General features: G+C 44.0%; 3 protein-coding genes across 3 annotated transcripts in view; all 3 read right to left on the bottom strand.

Annotated features, from left to right (window-relative positions):
• Window positions 1-19: 19 nt before the first annotated feature.
• On the bottom strand, window positions 20-2,446 carry LOC134439469 (protocadherin alpha-C2-like). Its single transcript, XM_063189364.1, has one exon. The coding sequence runs from the start codon at window positions 2,444-2,446 to the stop codon at window positions 20-22; it is 2,427 nt and encodes an 808-aa protein (XP_063045434.1).
• A 1,101-nt stretch (window positions 2,447-3,547) lies between these two features.
• On the bottom strand, window positions 3,548-5,977 carry LOC134439468 (protocadherin alpha-C2-like). Its single transcript, XM_063189363.1, has one exon. It carries the CDS (start codon window positions 5,975-5,977, stop codon window positions 3,548-3,550), a length of 2,430 nt encoding a protein of 809 aa, XP_063045433.1.
• Window positions 5,978-7,098: 1,121 nt separating this feature from the next.
• Window positions 7,099-14,254, bottom strand: part of LOC134439467 (protocadherin Fat 4-like) — a 48,980-nt gene continuing 41,824 nt past the window's right edge. The window contains 3 exon segments of the mRNA XM_063189362.1: window positions 7,099-9,491; window positions 10,238-12,701; window positions 13,455-14,254. The exon segment at window positions 13,455-14,254 is cut by the window's right edge and continues 1,550 nt beyond it. Of these exon segments, the coding sequence (XP_063045432.1) occupies window positions 7,099-9,491; window positions 10,238-12,701; window positions 13,455-14,254 (5,657 nt within the window).

Below are 14,254 nucleotides of genomic sequence, written 5' to 3'. Positions count from 1 at the left end.
TGTGCTATCTCAATAAGTATCACTGTAGTCTTACCTGTAGCGTTGAAGTAGCTGAACCACTCGTCTCAGTCAGACCTATACTTCTTGGCAAGCTGGATACGATGTATCGCTGCCCCTTTGGCGCCGGTTGGCGCACAACCAGCTTCCCTTTACGGGTCTCCGCCAGGAACATACTGTACCAGTAGGCGTCATTGGAGACCAGAGTGGAGTCTGCAAAGCCTGAGTTCCTGTCCACGCTACTGGCCACGCTGTTCCTGCTTGGAGGAAGTGATTTACTGGGCTTCGGTTTCTGACACTTCAGCACGATGGTGACCAGAATGGTGATGAGTAGCAGGAACGACACTGAGCCCAGTCCAATCACCAGATAGAGATTCAAGTCCGAAAATATGTCGTACTCTATTGGAACTTCAGTCATGTCAGAGTAGGACTTCATGGCGGTCTCCACCGTGGAGAGTTTGATGGTCACAGTGGCAGAGAGCGCAGGCTCTCCATTGTCCTTGGCGATCACCACTAAGCGCTGGTGACGCGCGTCTCTGTAGCTGAACATCCTCATGGTTCGGATCTCTCCATTGTACTGATCCAGGCTGAATAATGTAGCATCGGTATTTTGTAAAAACTGGTATGTGATTCTGGAGTTGTGCACAGAGTCTGTGTCAATTGCTATCACTTTAGCAACCAGTGCGCCCTTGTCGGTGGAGCGTGGGATTTTCTCCTCCACGACAGATCCGTGCGCACGCCATGGAGCCACTATAACGGGAGTGTTGTCATTTTGGTCCTTGATGATGATGTGGACTGTGACGTTACTGCTAAGTGGAGGGACACCCGAATCCCTAGCCTCAACATGGAAAAGAAACTCCTTCTCTATTTCATAGTCAAACGTCTTCAGTGCGTAAAGATGACCATTCTCTGGGTTAATGGAGAATAGCATGGACATGGAGGTATTTGCTATTTCTTTTTCAATGATGAAATAAACCAAGTATTGATTTTCATGCAGGTCAGGATCCACAGCTGTAATTAAAGCCAGCAGTGCTCCAGGTGCGTTATTCTCCGTCACTGGTATTGTGTAGAATGTTTGATTAAATTTTGGGACATTATCGTTAACATCAAGAAGTTCCAAAGTTATAGTTTCGTTGTCAGACAACGGTGGCGTCCCTCTATCAGTCACTGTGAAAGTTATTTCATACTCAGGTACCTTTTCTCGGTCCAAAGGCTTTGCCACTAATAATTCATAGTAGTTATCTGAAGATTCTTTCAGAGCAAATGGCAATTTATCATTAATTTTAATATCCACAACACCATTATCGCCAGAGTCCTTGTCACTAACACTTACAATAGCTATGATTGTGTTCAACTCAACATCTTCCTTCACTGTACTTTGAAATGATTTGACAGAAATTTCGGGATGATTGTCATTCATGTCAGTGATTAATATGGTTAGTTTACACTTCTCTGACAAAGAGTTAGTGCCCTTGTCCTTCGCTACTACCTCCATGTCGTAAATCTTAAAATCCTCATAATTTATCATGTCTTTCACTCTGATCTCACCGGTATCAGGATTTAAAGAGAATGTTTGTTGTGTTTTCTCGGATGTGTACAAGCTGAATAGGTACGTTATCTCGGCATTGGAGCCTTCATCCTGGTCTGTTGCATTTAGTTTCACAACCAGACTGCCAATGGGGGAGTTTTCTGGTAGTTCAATTGTGTAGCTTTCCTTATCAAACTTTGGTGCATTGTCATTTGTGTCTAAAACCCTGATGATAATGCTGGCTGTCCCAGATCGTGCGGGTATCCCTCCGTCCACAGCAGTGAGTATTAAATGATGAACACTTTGCTCTTCGCGATCAAGTGCCTTCTTTAAGATGAGGTCCGGGAACTTTGATCCGTCTCGCCCAACTTGTATCTCTATGTTGAAATGTTCGCTCTCGCTAAGATAATAGGTCTTGATGGAATTCGCCCCTATGTCGGCATCCACAGCATTGGTCAAAGAGAATCGTTCCCCTGCTGGAGTGGACTCAGATATGTCCAGATGCATAGTATCTCGTCGAAACTGTGGCGCATTGTCATTAATATCTGTGATTTCCACTTCAATGTTAAACATCCGTACAGGATTTTCAATTGAGGCATCTAGTTTCAGCACACATGGAGAAGATTTTGTATTACAGAGATATTCCCTGTCTATTCTCTCCAAAATGAAGAGCTCTCCTGTGTCTTTGTTTATGTCGAGATATTTCTTGTTAGCAATATTATCGACGCGAATTTTCCTCCGGTTCAGCGTTTTCACGTCAATATTCAAATCAGCAGCCAGATTTGCAACAACGGTACCTATTTCCATCTCCTCGGGTATGGAATAATGAGTAACGCCAAATGCGGAATTTAGAAAAGCGATGAAGATAAAGAGAGCAGACACATACCCCCTTCGCCGATGCGCGAATTTGTGACACTCCATTGTTCTGTTTCTCAGCTTCTTCTATTTCCACACATGCAAGGCAGGTCTTTTCGCAACACAGTGGTGATTTAGGATGTAACATGTAATCCAGAATTTGTTCTGCAGGCAGCTTATTCAGATGCACGGCAAATAACGAATGCCCTCCAACGTGTTTTAGTTCGGTTTTGGTTAACAATGAAAAAAGAATCCCCTCCCTGTATGACCGCATGATATGACGTCACAATGTGAGTTTATTTTACTGATGAACAGCGACCCTGTGTGTATTCACAATGACGGTGCACATGGACGAATTCAGTTTGATCATCGGCTGAAATTATCAATGGAAAATACTAAATTTACCATTCGAATAGAGTGAAAGGTACAGTGGTATGTGGTATTAGGACCAGGATGTGCCATTTACTGACGGTTTATAGCCCATATTCATACACCATTCCCTAACGTTGGAAGACAGTGTACACCTCCCACTTTTAAAATTGCAATTTCAGCACCACAGACAGCGACTTTACATCAGCGCCTCTTCTGTGTCTCGTTTGGACATGTCTAGCTTTTCAGGATTGAGCAACAAAAGGCTGGGTGTCGTCTCAATACGTCGACCCTCTATTGTATATTACCAACACACCTGGCTGTTTTCATACAACAAATGGAGCCAGACTGAGTGAAGTGTAAATGCGCCGAAATAAACTTGTGTGACACATTTATAGGGACACTGTGTGAGATTTTTAGTTGTTTATTTCCAGAATTCATGCGACCCATTCACTAATGTTACCTTTTTCATGAATACTTACCACCAGCATCAAATTCTAAGTATTCATTATAACTGAAAAAATACACTTTTCATACATGAAAAAGGGAATCTACTGAATGGTCCGCCATTTTGAATTTCCAAAAATAGTCATTTTTAGCTGCGAAAATGACTGTGCTTGGACCATACTAGAAAATATGTGTTTATTACTTAGTAAACTTTCATGTAAACATCAAATTTGGCAATAGGCAGTCCAGTTTCAATGAGCAGCAAAGTTGCAGTACCTTTTTTGACCATTTTCTGCACAGCGTCCATTTAATGTTGTTTACACAGTGAAATTTGTGTTATCTCGGTAAGTATCACCGTAGTCTTACCTGTAGCGTTGAAGTAGCTGATCCACTGGTCTCAGTCAGACCTATACTTCTTGGCAAGCTGGAGACGATGTATCTCTGCCCCTTTGGCGCCGGTTGGCGCACAACCAGCTTCCCTTTACGGGTCTCCGCCAGGAACATACTGTACCAGTAGGCGTCATTGGAGACCAGAGTGGAGTCTGCAAAGCCTGAGTTCCTGTCCACGCTACTGGCCACGCTGTTCCTGCTTGGAGGAAGTGATTTACTGGGCTTCGGTTTCTGACACTTCAGCACGATGGTGACCAGAATGGTGATGAGTAGCAGGAACGACACTGAGCCCAGTCCAATCACCAGATAGAGATTCAAGTCCGAAAAGATGTCGTACTCTATTGGAACTTCAGTCATGTCAGAGTAGGACTTCATGGCGGTCTCCACCGTGGAGAGTTTGATGGTCACAGTGGCAGAGAGCGCAGGCTCTCCATTGTCCTTGGCGATCACCACTAAGCGCTGGTGACGCGCGTCTCTGTAGCTGAACATCCTCATGGTTCGGATCTCTCCATTGTACTGATCCAGGCTGAACAATGTAGCGTCGGTGTTCTGGAGGAACTGATATGTGATTCTGGAGTTGTGCACCGAGTCTGTATCAATGGCAATAACTTTGGCAACCAGTGCGCCCTTGTCGGTGGAGCGTGGGATTTTCTCCTCCACGACAGATCCGTGCGCACGCCATGGAGCCACTATAACGGGAGTGTTGTCATTTTGGTCCATGATTATGATGTGAACTGTGACGTTACTGCTGAGTGGAGGAACGCCTGAATCCCTAGCCTCGATGTGGAAAAGGAACTCTTTTTCTATTTCATAGTCAAACGTCTTCAGTGCGTAAAGGTTACCATTTTCAGGATTAATGGAGAATAGCATTGACATAGAGGTGTTTGCTATTTCTTTTTCTATAATGAAATAAACTAAGTATTGATTTTCATGCAAGTCAGGATCCATAGCTGTAATTAAAGCCAGCAGTGCACCTGGTGCATTATTCTCAGTTACTGGTATAGTGTAGAATGTTTGATTAAATTTGGGAACATTATCGTTAACATCAAGAAGTTCTAAAGTTATAGTCTCGTTGTCGGACAATGGTGGCGAGCCTCTATCAGTCACGGTGAAAGTTATTTCATACTCAGGCATCTTTTCTCGGTCCAAAGGTTTCGCCACTAATAATTCATAATAGTTATCTGAAGATTCTTTCAGGGCAAATGGCAAGTTGTCGTTAATTTTAATATCCACAACACCATTTTCGCCAGAATCCTTATCACTGACACTGACAACAGCTATAACTGTATTCAATTCAACATCTTCCTTTACTGTACTTTGAAATGATTTGACTGAAATTTCAGGATGATTGTCATTCATGTCAGTAATTAAAATGGTTATTTTACATTTCTCTGACAAAGAGTTCGTGCCCTTGTCCTTTGCAACTACCTCCATGTCGTAAATCTTGAAATCTTCATAATTAACCATGTCTTTCACTCTGATCTCACCACTATCAGGATTAAGAGAGAATGTCTGCTGTGTTTTCTCAGAGGTATACAAGCTGAACAGATATGTGATTTCGGCATTGGAACCTTCATCCTTGTCTGTCGCATTGAGTTTCACAACCAGGCTACCAATGGGAGAGTTTTCCGGTAGCTGAATTGTATAGCTTTCTTTATCAAATTTGGGTGCGTTATCATTTGTGTCTAAAACCCTGATGATAATGCTGGCTGTACCAGACCGGGCAGGCACCCCTCCGTCTACAGCAGTGAGTATTAAATTATGAACACTTTGCTGTTCGCGATCAAGTGCTTTCTTTAATATTAGATCTGGGAATTTAGATCCGTCTCGACCAGTTTGTATTTCTATGTTGAAATGATCACTCTCGCTAAGATGATATGTTTTGATGGAATTCGACCCAATATCGGGATCCACAGCATTGGTCAAAGAGAATCGTTCCCCAGCAGGCGTGGACTCGGATATGTCCAAATGCATGGTGTCTCGTCGAAAATGCGGTGCATTGTCATTGATATCGAGTATTTCCAGTTCTATATTAAACATTCGAACAGGATTTTCAATTGTGGCGTGTAGTTTCAGCACGCATGCTGATTCTACTTTTGTAGTACAAATATATTCCCTGTCGATTCTTTCTAATATGAAGAGCTCCCCCGTCTCTTTGTTTATCTCAAGGTATTTCTTGTTGGCGATAGTATCCAGTCGCATTTTCCGTCTACTCAGTGTTTTCACGTCAAAATTCAAATCTGCAGCTAGATTTGCAACAACAGTCCCTATTTCCATCTCTTCTGTAACCGAATAGTGAGTAATGGCAAATGTTGAGTTCAGAACAGTGGAAATGACCAAGAAAGCAGACACATACCGCTTCCAGTGAATCGCGTTTTTGTCACGCTCCATTGTTCTGCGTGTTAGCGTCGGTTATTTCCACACATAAACGACGGTCCAATTCTCAACGCAATGGTGTTTTAAGATTTACAATCCTTTAGAAGTGGAACAGCTCTCTTACAGTTGAGATGTATGACAACTAGAATAGCCCCAGACTTGTAATGGTTCGGTTTTGGTTAACAATGGAAAAAATATGCTCCTCCCTGTATGACCGCATAAGATGACGTCACAAGTGAGACTACTTAATTTTATTTTATTGATGAACAGCGACCCTGTGTGTATTCACACGGACGGTGCACAAGCTTTCATTCGGTTTGGTCCTAACTGATGTGCCACTGAGGGCAGGTCATTCCAAAGTAAACGTGTAGGGCTAATGTTGAATGTTGATAGGGTGCGCTGATTCGTGGTATTAGGACAGGGGTAGACAATTTACTGTCGGTTTATTCATCCATACCTAAGTCATTTCCTAAAAATGCTATAGATTGTCATGACATGAGTAATGCACAATTCGCACTTTGAAACAATACCATTTCAGCACCACAGTGCTGGACAGCCGCTTCAAAGCGACACGTCTACTGTGTTTCTTATTGACCGCCCATGTCTGGCTTTAGCATTCAAAAAGTGAATAAAAGGCTGCGTGACGTCTCATACCGGTTACTCTCTATTACATATCACCAGCACAACGGGCTGTGTAACTGGCTGTGTTGTTGTTTCATACCACAAATATTGCCTGGAGGCGAAGCTTAAATGCACAGAAAGTTGTCTGGCACATTTTACAGTTGTTTGAAAGAAAGTGAAAGTGAAAGCCCATTGGGAAACTCTAACTCCCAATGTCATTGTGACACAGCACTCCACAGCACACAAGTGAACACTGCACACTGCACACAACGAAATTGCATTTATGCCTCACCTGTGCAAGGGGGCAGCCCTCAGTGGCGCCCCAAGAGCAGTGCGGTGGGACGGTTCCATGCTCAGGTTACCTCAGTCATGGAGGAGGATGGGGGAGAGCACAGGTTGATTACTCCCCCCACCAACCTAGCGGGTCGTGAGTCGAACCGGCAACCTCTGGGATGCAAGTCTGACGCCCTAACAGTTTGCAGTGCTATATGAAACTTGTGTTGTCTCCATAAGTATCAATGTAGTCTTACCTGTAGCGTTGAAGTAGCTGACCCGCTGGTCTCAGTCAGACCTATACTTCTTGGCAGGCTGGATACGATGTATCTCTGCCCCTTTGGCGCCGGTTGGCGCACAACCAGCTTCCCTTTACGGGTCTCCGCCAGGAACATACTGTACCAGTAGGCGTCATTGGAGACCAGAGTGGAGTCTGCAAAGCCTGAGTTCCTGTCCACGCTACTGGCCACGCTGTTCCTGCTTGGAGGAAGTGATTTACTGGGCTTCGGTTTCTGACACTTCAGCACGATGGTGACCAGAATGGTGATGAGTAGCAGGAACGACACTGAGCCCAGTCCAATCACCAGATAGAGATTCAAGTCTGAAAAGATGTCGTACTCTATTGGAACTTCAGTCATGTCAGAGTAGGACTTCATGGCGGTCTCCACCGTGGAGAGTTTGATGGTCACAGTGGCAGAGAGCGCAGGCTCTCCATTGTCCTTGGCGATCACCACTAAGCGCTGGTGACGCGCGTCTCTGTAGCTGAACATCCTCATGGTTCGGATCTCTCCATTGTACTGATCCAGGCTGAACAATGTAGCGTCGGTGTTCTGGAGAAACTGATATGTAATCCTGGAGTTGTGGACAGAGTCTGTGTCAATTGCTATTACTTTGGCAACTAGTGCGCCCTTGTCGGTGGAGCGTGGGATTTTCTCCTCCACGACAGAGCCGTGCGCACGCCATGGAGACACTATCACGGGAGTGTTGTCATTTTGGTCCTTGATGATGATGTGGACTGTGACATTACTGCTAAGTGGAGGGACACCTGAATCTCTTGCCTCAATGTGGAAAAGAAACTCCTTCTCTATTTCATAGTCAAATGTCTTCAGTGCGTAAAGATGGCCATTCTCTGGGTTGATAGAGAATAGCATGGACATGGAGGTGTTTGCTATTTCTTTTTCAATAATGAAATAAACCAAGTATTGGTTTTCATGCAGATCAGGATCCACAGCTGTAATTAAAGCCAGCAGTGCTCCAGGTGCATTATTCTCAGTTACTGGTATTGTGAAGAATGTTTGATTAAATTTGGGAACATTATCGTTAACATCAAGAAGTTCTAAAGTTATAGTCTCGTTGTCAGACAACGGTGGCGTGCCTCTATCAGTCACTGTGAAAGTTATTTCATATTCGTGTACCTTTTCTCGGTCCAAGGGTTTGGCCACTACTAATTCATAATAGTTATCTGAAGATTCTTTCAGGGCAAATGGCAAATTATCGTTAATCTTAATATCCACGACACCATTATTCCCAGAATCCTTATCACTGACGCTGACAACAGCTATAACAGTGTTCAAGTCAACATCTTCCTTTACTGTACTTTGAAATGATTTCACTGAAATTTCAGGATGATTGTCGTTCATGTCAGTAATTAATATGTTTATTTTACATTTCTCTGACAAAGAGTTAGTGCCCTTGTCCTTTGCTACTACCTCCATGTCGTAAATCTTAAAATCCTCATAATTGATCATATCTTTGACTTTGATCTCACCGCTGTCAGGATTTAGAGAGAATGTCTGCTGTGTTTTCTCAGATGTATACAAGCTGAATAGGTAGGTAATCTCTGCATTGGAACCTTCATCCTGGTCTGTCGCATTGAGTTTTACGACAAGACTACCAATAGGGGAGTTTTCTGGTAGTTCAATAGTGTAGCTTTCCTTATCAAACTTTGGTGCGTTATCATTTGTGTCCAAAACCCTGATGATAATGGAGGCAGTACCAGACCGGGCAGGTATTCCGCCGTCCACAGCAGTCAGAATTAAATTATGAACACTTTGCTGTTCGCGATCAAGGGATTTCTTTAGAATAAGGTCCGTGAATTTTGATCCATCTCGCCCAGTTTGAATTTCAATATTGAAATACTCGCTTTCACTGAGATAGTACGTTTTGATGGTGTTTGACCCGATATCCGGATCCACAGCATTCGTCAAAGAAAACCTTTCCCCGGATGGAGTTGATTCAGATATGTCCAGATGCATAGTATCTCGTCTAAAATGTGGTGCATTGTCGTTTATATCGAGTATTTCCAGTTCAATATTAAACATACGAACAGGGTTTTCAATTGTCGCGTCTAGTTTAAGAACACAGGCTGAAGCGCTTTTTGTATTGCAGAGATATTCCCTGTCGATTCTTTCTAAGATGAACAGCTCCCCCGTGTCTTTGTTAATATCAATGTATTTCTTGTTGGCGATGTTATCCAGTCGCATTTTCCTTCTGCTCAGAGTTTTCACATCAAGGTTCAAATCTGCAGCTAAATTTGCTACAACCGTCCCTATTTCTATTTCTTCTGGTATTGAATAATGCGTAATGCTGAAGACAGAGCTTAGAGTAGACATTATCAAGAAAGCAAGCACATACCCTCTCCGCGGATGCGCGTTTTTGTATTCCATTGTTCTGCGTGTTTTCGTCCAGTATTTCCAAACAGAAAGTTCTGCTCGCAGAAGAATAGCCTACTCATTCAAGACCTATAACCGATGATGGCCTTTTGAAATGTCTTACATTCGAGATGAATGACAATCCATTTGTGTACCTGCGTGTTTCGGGCTCGGTTTGGTTAACAATGAAAAAAGAATCGCCTCCCCATATGACCGCATGAGATTGCGTCACAAAAGAGCCTCCTCAAATGTTTACTGATGAACAGCGACCCTGTGTGCATATAGATGGACGGTGCAATACTCGTAATAACTATATATAACAGATTTGTTTGGTGCGCTTCAGTTACCACGCTACTCTGAGAGCAGTTTGTTCAAAAATATTCGTATTATGCTGAAATGTTACAATGAAATGTGGTATTAGAACACGCATATGTAATATTGTGTCACTGAATGAAAAAACACTATTTTAAGTCATAACATATGTCCATGAATGATGGATACACTCGTCACCATAAAAGACCATTATCATTTCAGCACCACAGTGGCGAACAGCGACGTTGCATCCTCGCTTTCTACCATTCAAAAAACACAAGGCTGTTTTCCCTTCTTCCACACATACTCTGTTTTATATTACCAGCACATTTGACTGTTTGTGACATCCGAAAAGCAGACAGGATAAAATGAGTTAAAATGGCGTATTTTGTGTGTGGCATATTTTGCAGCTAATGGCAATTTGTGAAATTGATATTGTCTTGGCTTACCTGAAGTGTTGAAGTAGCTGACCCGCTGGTCTCAGTCAGGCCTATACTTCTTGGCAGGCTGGAGACGATGTATCTCTGCCCCTTTGGCGCCGGTTGGCGCACAACCAGCTTCCCTTTACGGGTCTCCGCCAGGAACATACTGTACCAGTAGGCGTCATTGGAGACCAGAGTGGAGTCTGCAAAGCCTGAGTTCCTGTCCACGCTACTGGCCACGCTGTTCCTGCTTGGAGGAAGTGATTTACTGGGCTTCGGTTTCTGACACTTCAGCACGATGGTGACCAGAATGGTGATGAGTAGCAGGAACGACACTGAGCCCAGTCCAATCACCAGATAGAGATTCAAGTCTGAAAATATGTCGTACTCTATTGGGACTTCAGTCATGTCAGAGTAGGACTTCATGGCGGTCTCCACCGTGGAGAGTTTGATGGTCACAGTGGCAGAGAGCGCAGGCTCTCCATTGTCCTTGGCGATCACCACTAAGCGCTGGTGACGCGCGTCTCTGTAGCTGAACATCCTCATGGTTCGGATCTCTCCATTGTACTGATCCAGGCTGAACAAAGTAGCGTCGGTGTTCTGGAGAAACTGATATGATATCCTGGAGTTGTGTACAGAGTCTGTGTCAATTGCTATTACTTTGGCAACGAGTGCGCCCTTGTCGGTGGAGCGTGGAATTTTCTCCTCCACGACAGAGCCGTGCGCACGCCATGGAGACACTATCACGGGAGTGTTGTCATTTTGGTCCATGATGATGATGTGAACGGTGACATTACTGCTCAATGGAGGTATTCCAGAGTCTCTGGCTTCAATATGGAAAAGAAACTCTTTCTCTATTTCATAGTCAAATGTTTTCAGTGCGTAAAGGTTTCCATTTTCTGGATTTATGGAAAACAGCATGGACATGGAAGTATTGGCGATGTCTTTCTCTATAATGAAATACACTAGATATTGGTTTTCGTGGAGATCTGGATCGAATGCGGACAGTGAGCTTAGTAAAGCACCTGGTGCATTGTTTTCCATCACTTGGATGGTGTAAAATGTTTGAGGAAATCGTGGCACATTGTCATTAACGTCGAGTAGTTCCAAAGTAATAGTTTCGTTGTCTGACAACGGAGGAGAGCCTCTGTCAGTAACTGTAAAAGTGATGTCATACTCGGCGACTTTCTCACGATCCAGCGTCTCTGACACAAACAGCTCATAATAGTTATCAGCTGATTGTTTAAGTGTGAAGGGCATATTGTCAGGAATGCGTAAATCCACGACGCCATTCTCCCCAGAGTCTTTATCACTCACACTAACCACAGCTATGACCGTGTCTATTGCTACATTTTCTTTAATGGGACTTTGGAAAGACTTAATGGATATGTCAGGATGATTGTCATTCATGTCAGTGATCAGAACCGTAATTTTACATTGGCCAGTTAGAGGATTTACTCCCTTATCCTTCGCTATGATCTCCATGTCGTAAATCCTGAAATCTTCATAATTGATCGTCTCCTTAACTCTAATTTCACCAGTGTTCTCGTTTAAACTAAACGTCTGCTGTGTTTTCTCTGAGGTGTAGAGGCTAAACGAATAAGTTATCTCAGCGTTGGTGCCCTCGTCTGAATCGGTGGCATTTACTTTTAAAACTAAACTGCCTATTGGGGAGTTTTCTGGGAGATTAATCGTGTAGCTGTCCTTGTCAAACTTAGGGGCGTTGTCGTTTGTGTCAAGCACGCGAACAATGATGCTAGCTGTGCCAGAGCGCGCGGGCACTCCTCCGTCAACAGCAGTGAGGATTAGATTATGTGTAGCCTGCTCTTCCCTGTCCAAAGCTCTTTTTAAAATCAAGTCCACAAATTTAGACCCGTCTCTACCAGTTTGAATCTCTATATCAAAATCTGGACTCTCCCCCAAATAATAAGTCTTAATAGAATTACTGCCTGTGTCGGGGTCCACGGCATTGCTGAGAGAGAAGCGCTCTCCGGAGGGGGTTGCCTCAGATATATCTAAATGTATGGTATCCCTCCGAAAAAGCGGTGAGTTGTCGTTTATGTCCAATATCTCCAGTTCTATGTTAAATATACGAACTGGATTGTCGAGAATAACTTCCATCTTGAGAATGCACGCTGTAACAGCCTTTGTGGTGCATAAATATTCCCTGTCCAGCTTCTCTACAATGTAGAGCTCGCCAGTCTCTTTGTTCACATCCAAGTATTTTTTGTTCGCAATGATGTCGAGCCTCATCTTGCGTTTACTTAATGTTTTGACGTCCAGTCCCAGATCAGTTGCTAAATTAGCCACGACGGATCCCACTTCCATCTCTTCGGGAATAGAATAGTGATTTACTGCAAACACAGATAGCGCTGGAAAGAGAAAAAGAAAAACGGAGACGTACCTCTTCCATGCCATCGGTGTTGAGTATAAGTCCAGTGCCATTGTTTGCATTTGCCACTCGTTGCAGTTAGAATATAAGGACAGATGTGCATGTGGACGTTCACAAACGCACAAAATACAAATGCGTGGAGTCGTGATCCAAAAAAACGATTATGTATCCATATTCAAGACTGTTATGAGACAACGACGTTCACCGCGCACAACGACAATGGGAGCTCTCTGACTGAGTGTCGTGGCGTAAAAGAAATCCCACAGCCTTTTACTAGAGAACAGCGACTCTCTGCGCTATAAGGACGACAGTGCAAAGATGCAAAGCATGGTCTTCGAGCTTTTAACTGTCATGATAACCACGTTTCGAGAAAATACAAGTGGAATGCGGAATTAGCAAACAAAAAAGTACTTCAAGTTCCATAACAGATGGTGCTCGTACAACTCATGATCACTGTTTCGTACACTTAAAAGTGTGACCCTAGTATGTCTGCAGGGCACAAATCTGACATTTCAGCACCACGGGTGTGGACAGCGCTCGCCATCATAATGTGTGAACTCGCCTACTGGCTGCTGAAATTTCTATCCACAAACTTTCATCTGTTTCCAGTCAGCTATTTCTGTTAATATTGTCATTGCATGTCGTCTACCCCCTACTTTTTTGCATCAGTTATTGTGTACATGTATATCAGAACAGTGGCAGAGCCATAAAAACACACCATCAAATGCACAGAGAGCACTTTTCTACAGTATAACATAGGCTACAGTGTGTACAGTGTGGAAAAAAGGAAACGTATATATGTGCTAATGTTGGTGTGGTGCGTAATGTCGTACCTGTAGCGTTGAAGTTGCTGAACCGCTGGTCTCAGTCAGACCTATACTTCTTGGCAGGCTGGAGACGATGTATCTCTGCCCCTTTGGCGCCGGTTGGCGCACAACCAGCTTCCCTTTACGGGTCTCCGCCAGGAACATACTGTACCAGTAGGCGTCATTGGAGACCAGAGTGGAGTCTGCAAAGCCTGAGTTCCTGTCCACGCTACTGGCCACGCTGTTCCTGCTTGGAGGAAGTGATTTACTGGGCTTCGGTTTCTGACACTTCAGCACGATGGTGACCAGAATGGTGATGAGTAGCAGGAACGACACTGAGCCCAGTCCAATCACCAGATAGAGATTCAAGTCCGAAAAGATGTCGTACTCTATTGGGACTTCAGTCATGTCAGAGTAGGACTTCATGGCGGTCTCCACCGTGGAGAGTTTGATGGTCACAGTGGCAGAGAGCGCAGGCTCTCCATTGTCCTTGGCGATCACCACTAAGCGCTGGTGACGCGCGTCTCTGTAGCTGAACATCCTCATGGTTCGGATCTCTCCATTGTACTGATCCAGGCTGAATAAAGTAGCGTCAGTATTTTGTAGAAACTGGTATGTAATTCTGGAGTTGTGCACGGAGTCTGTGTCGATGGCGATCACTTTGGCCACCAGTGCGCCCTTATCAGTGGACCTGGGAATCTTCTCCTCCACTACTGAACCGTGCGCACGCCACGGAGACACTATCACAGGAGTGTTGTCGTTTTGGTCCATAATGATGATGTGAACCGTCACGTTACTACTCAGTGGAGGAACAC

This window comes from Engraulis encrasicolus, chromosome 23 (genome assembly GCF_034702125.1).
Source record: "Engraulis encrasicolus isolate BLACKSEA-1 chromosome 23, IST_EnEncr_1.0, whole genome shotgun sequence".
In the NCBI taxonomy this organism is placed as follows: domain Eukaryota; kingdom Metazoa; phylum Chordata; class Actinopteri; order Clupeiformes; family Engraulidae; genus Engraulis; species Engraulis encrasicolus.
This window is presented reverse-complemented; position numbering and strand designations above follow the sequence as displayed.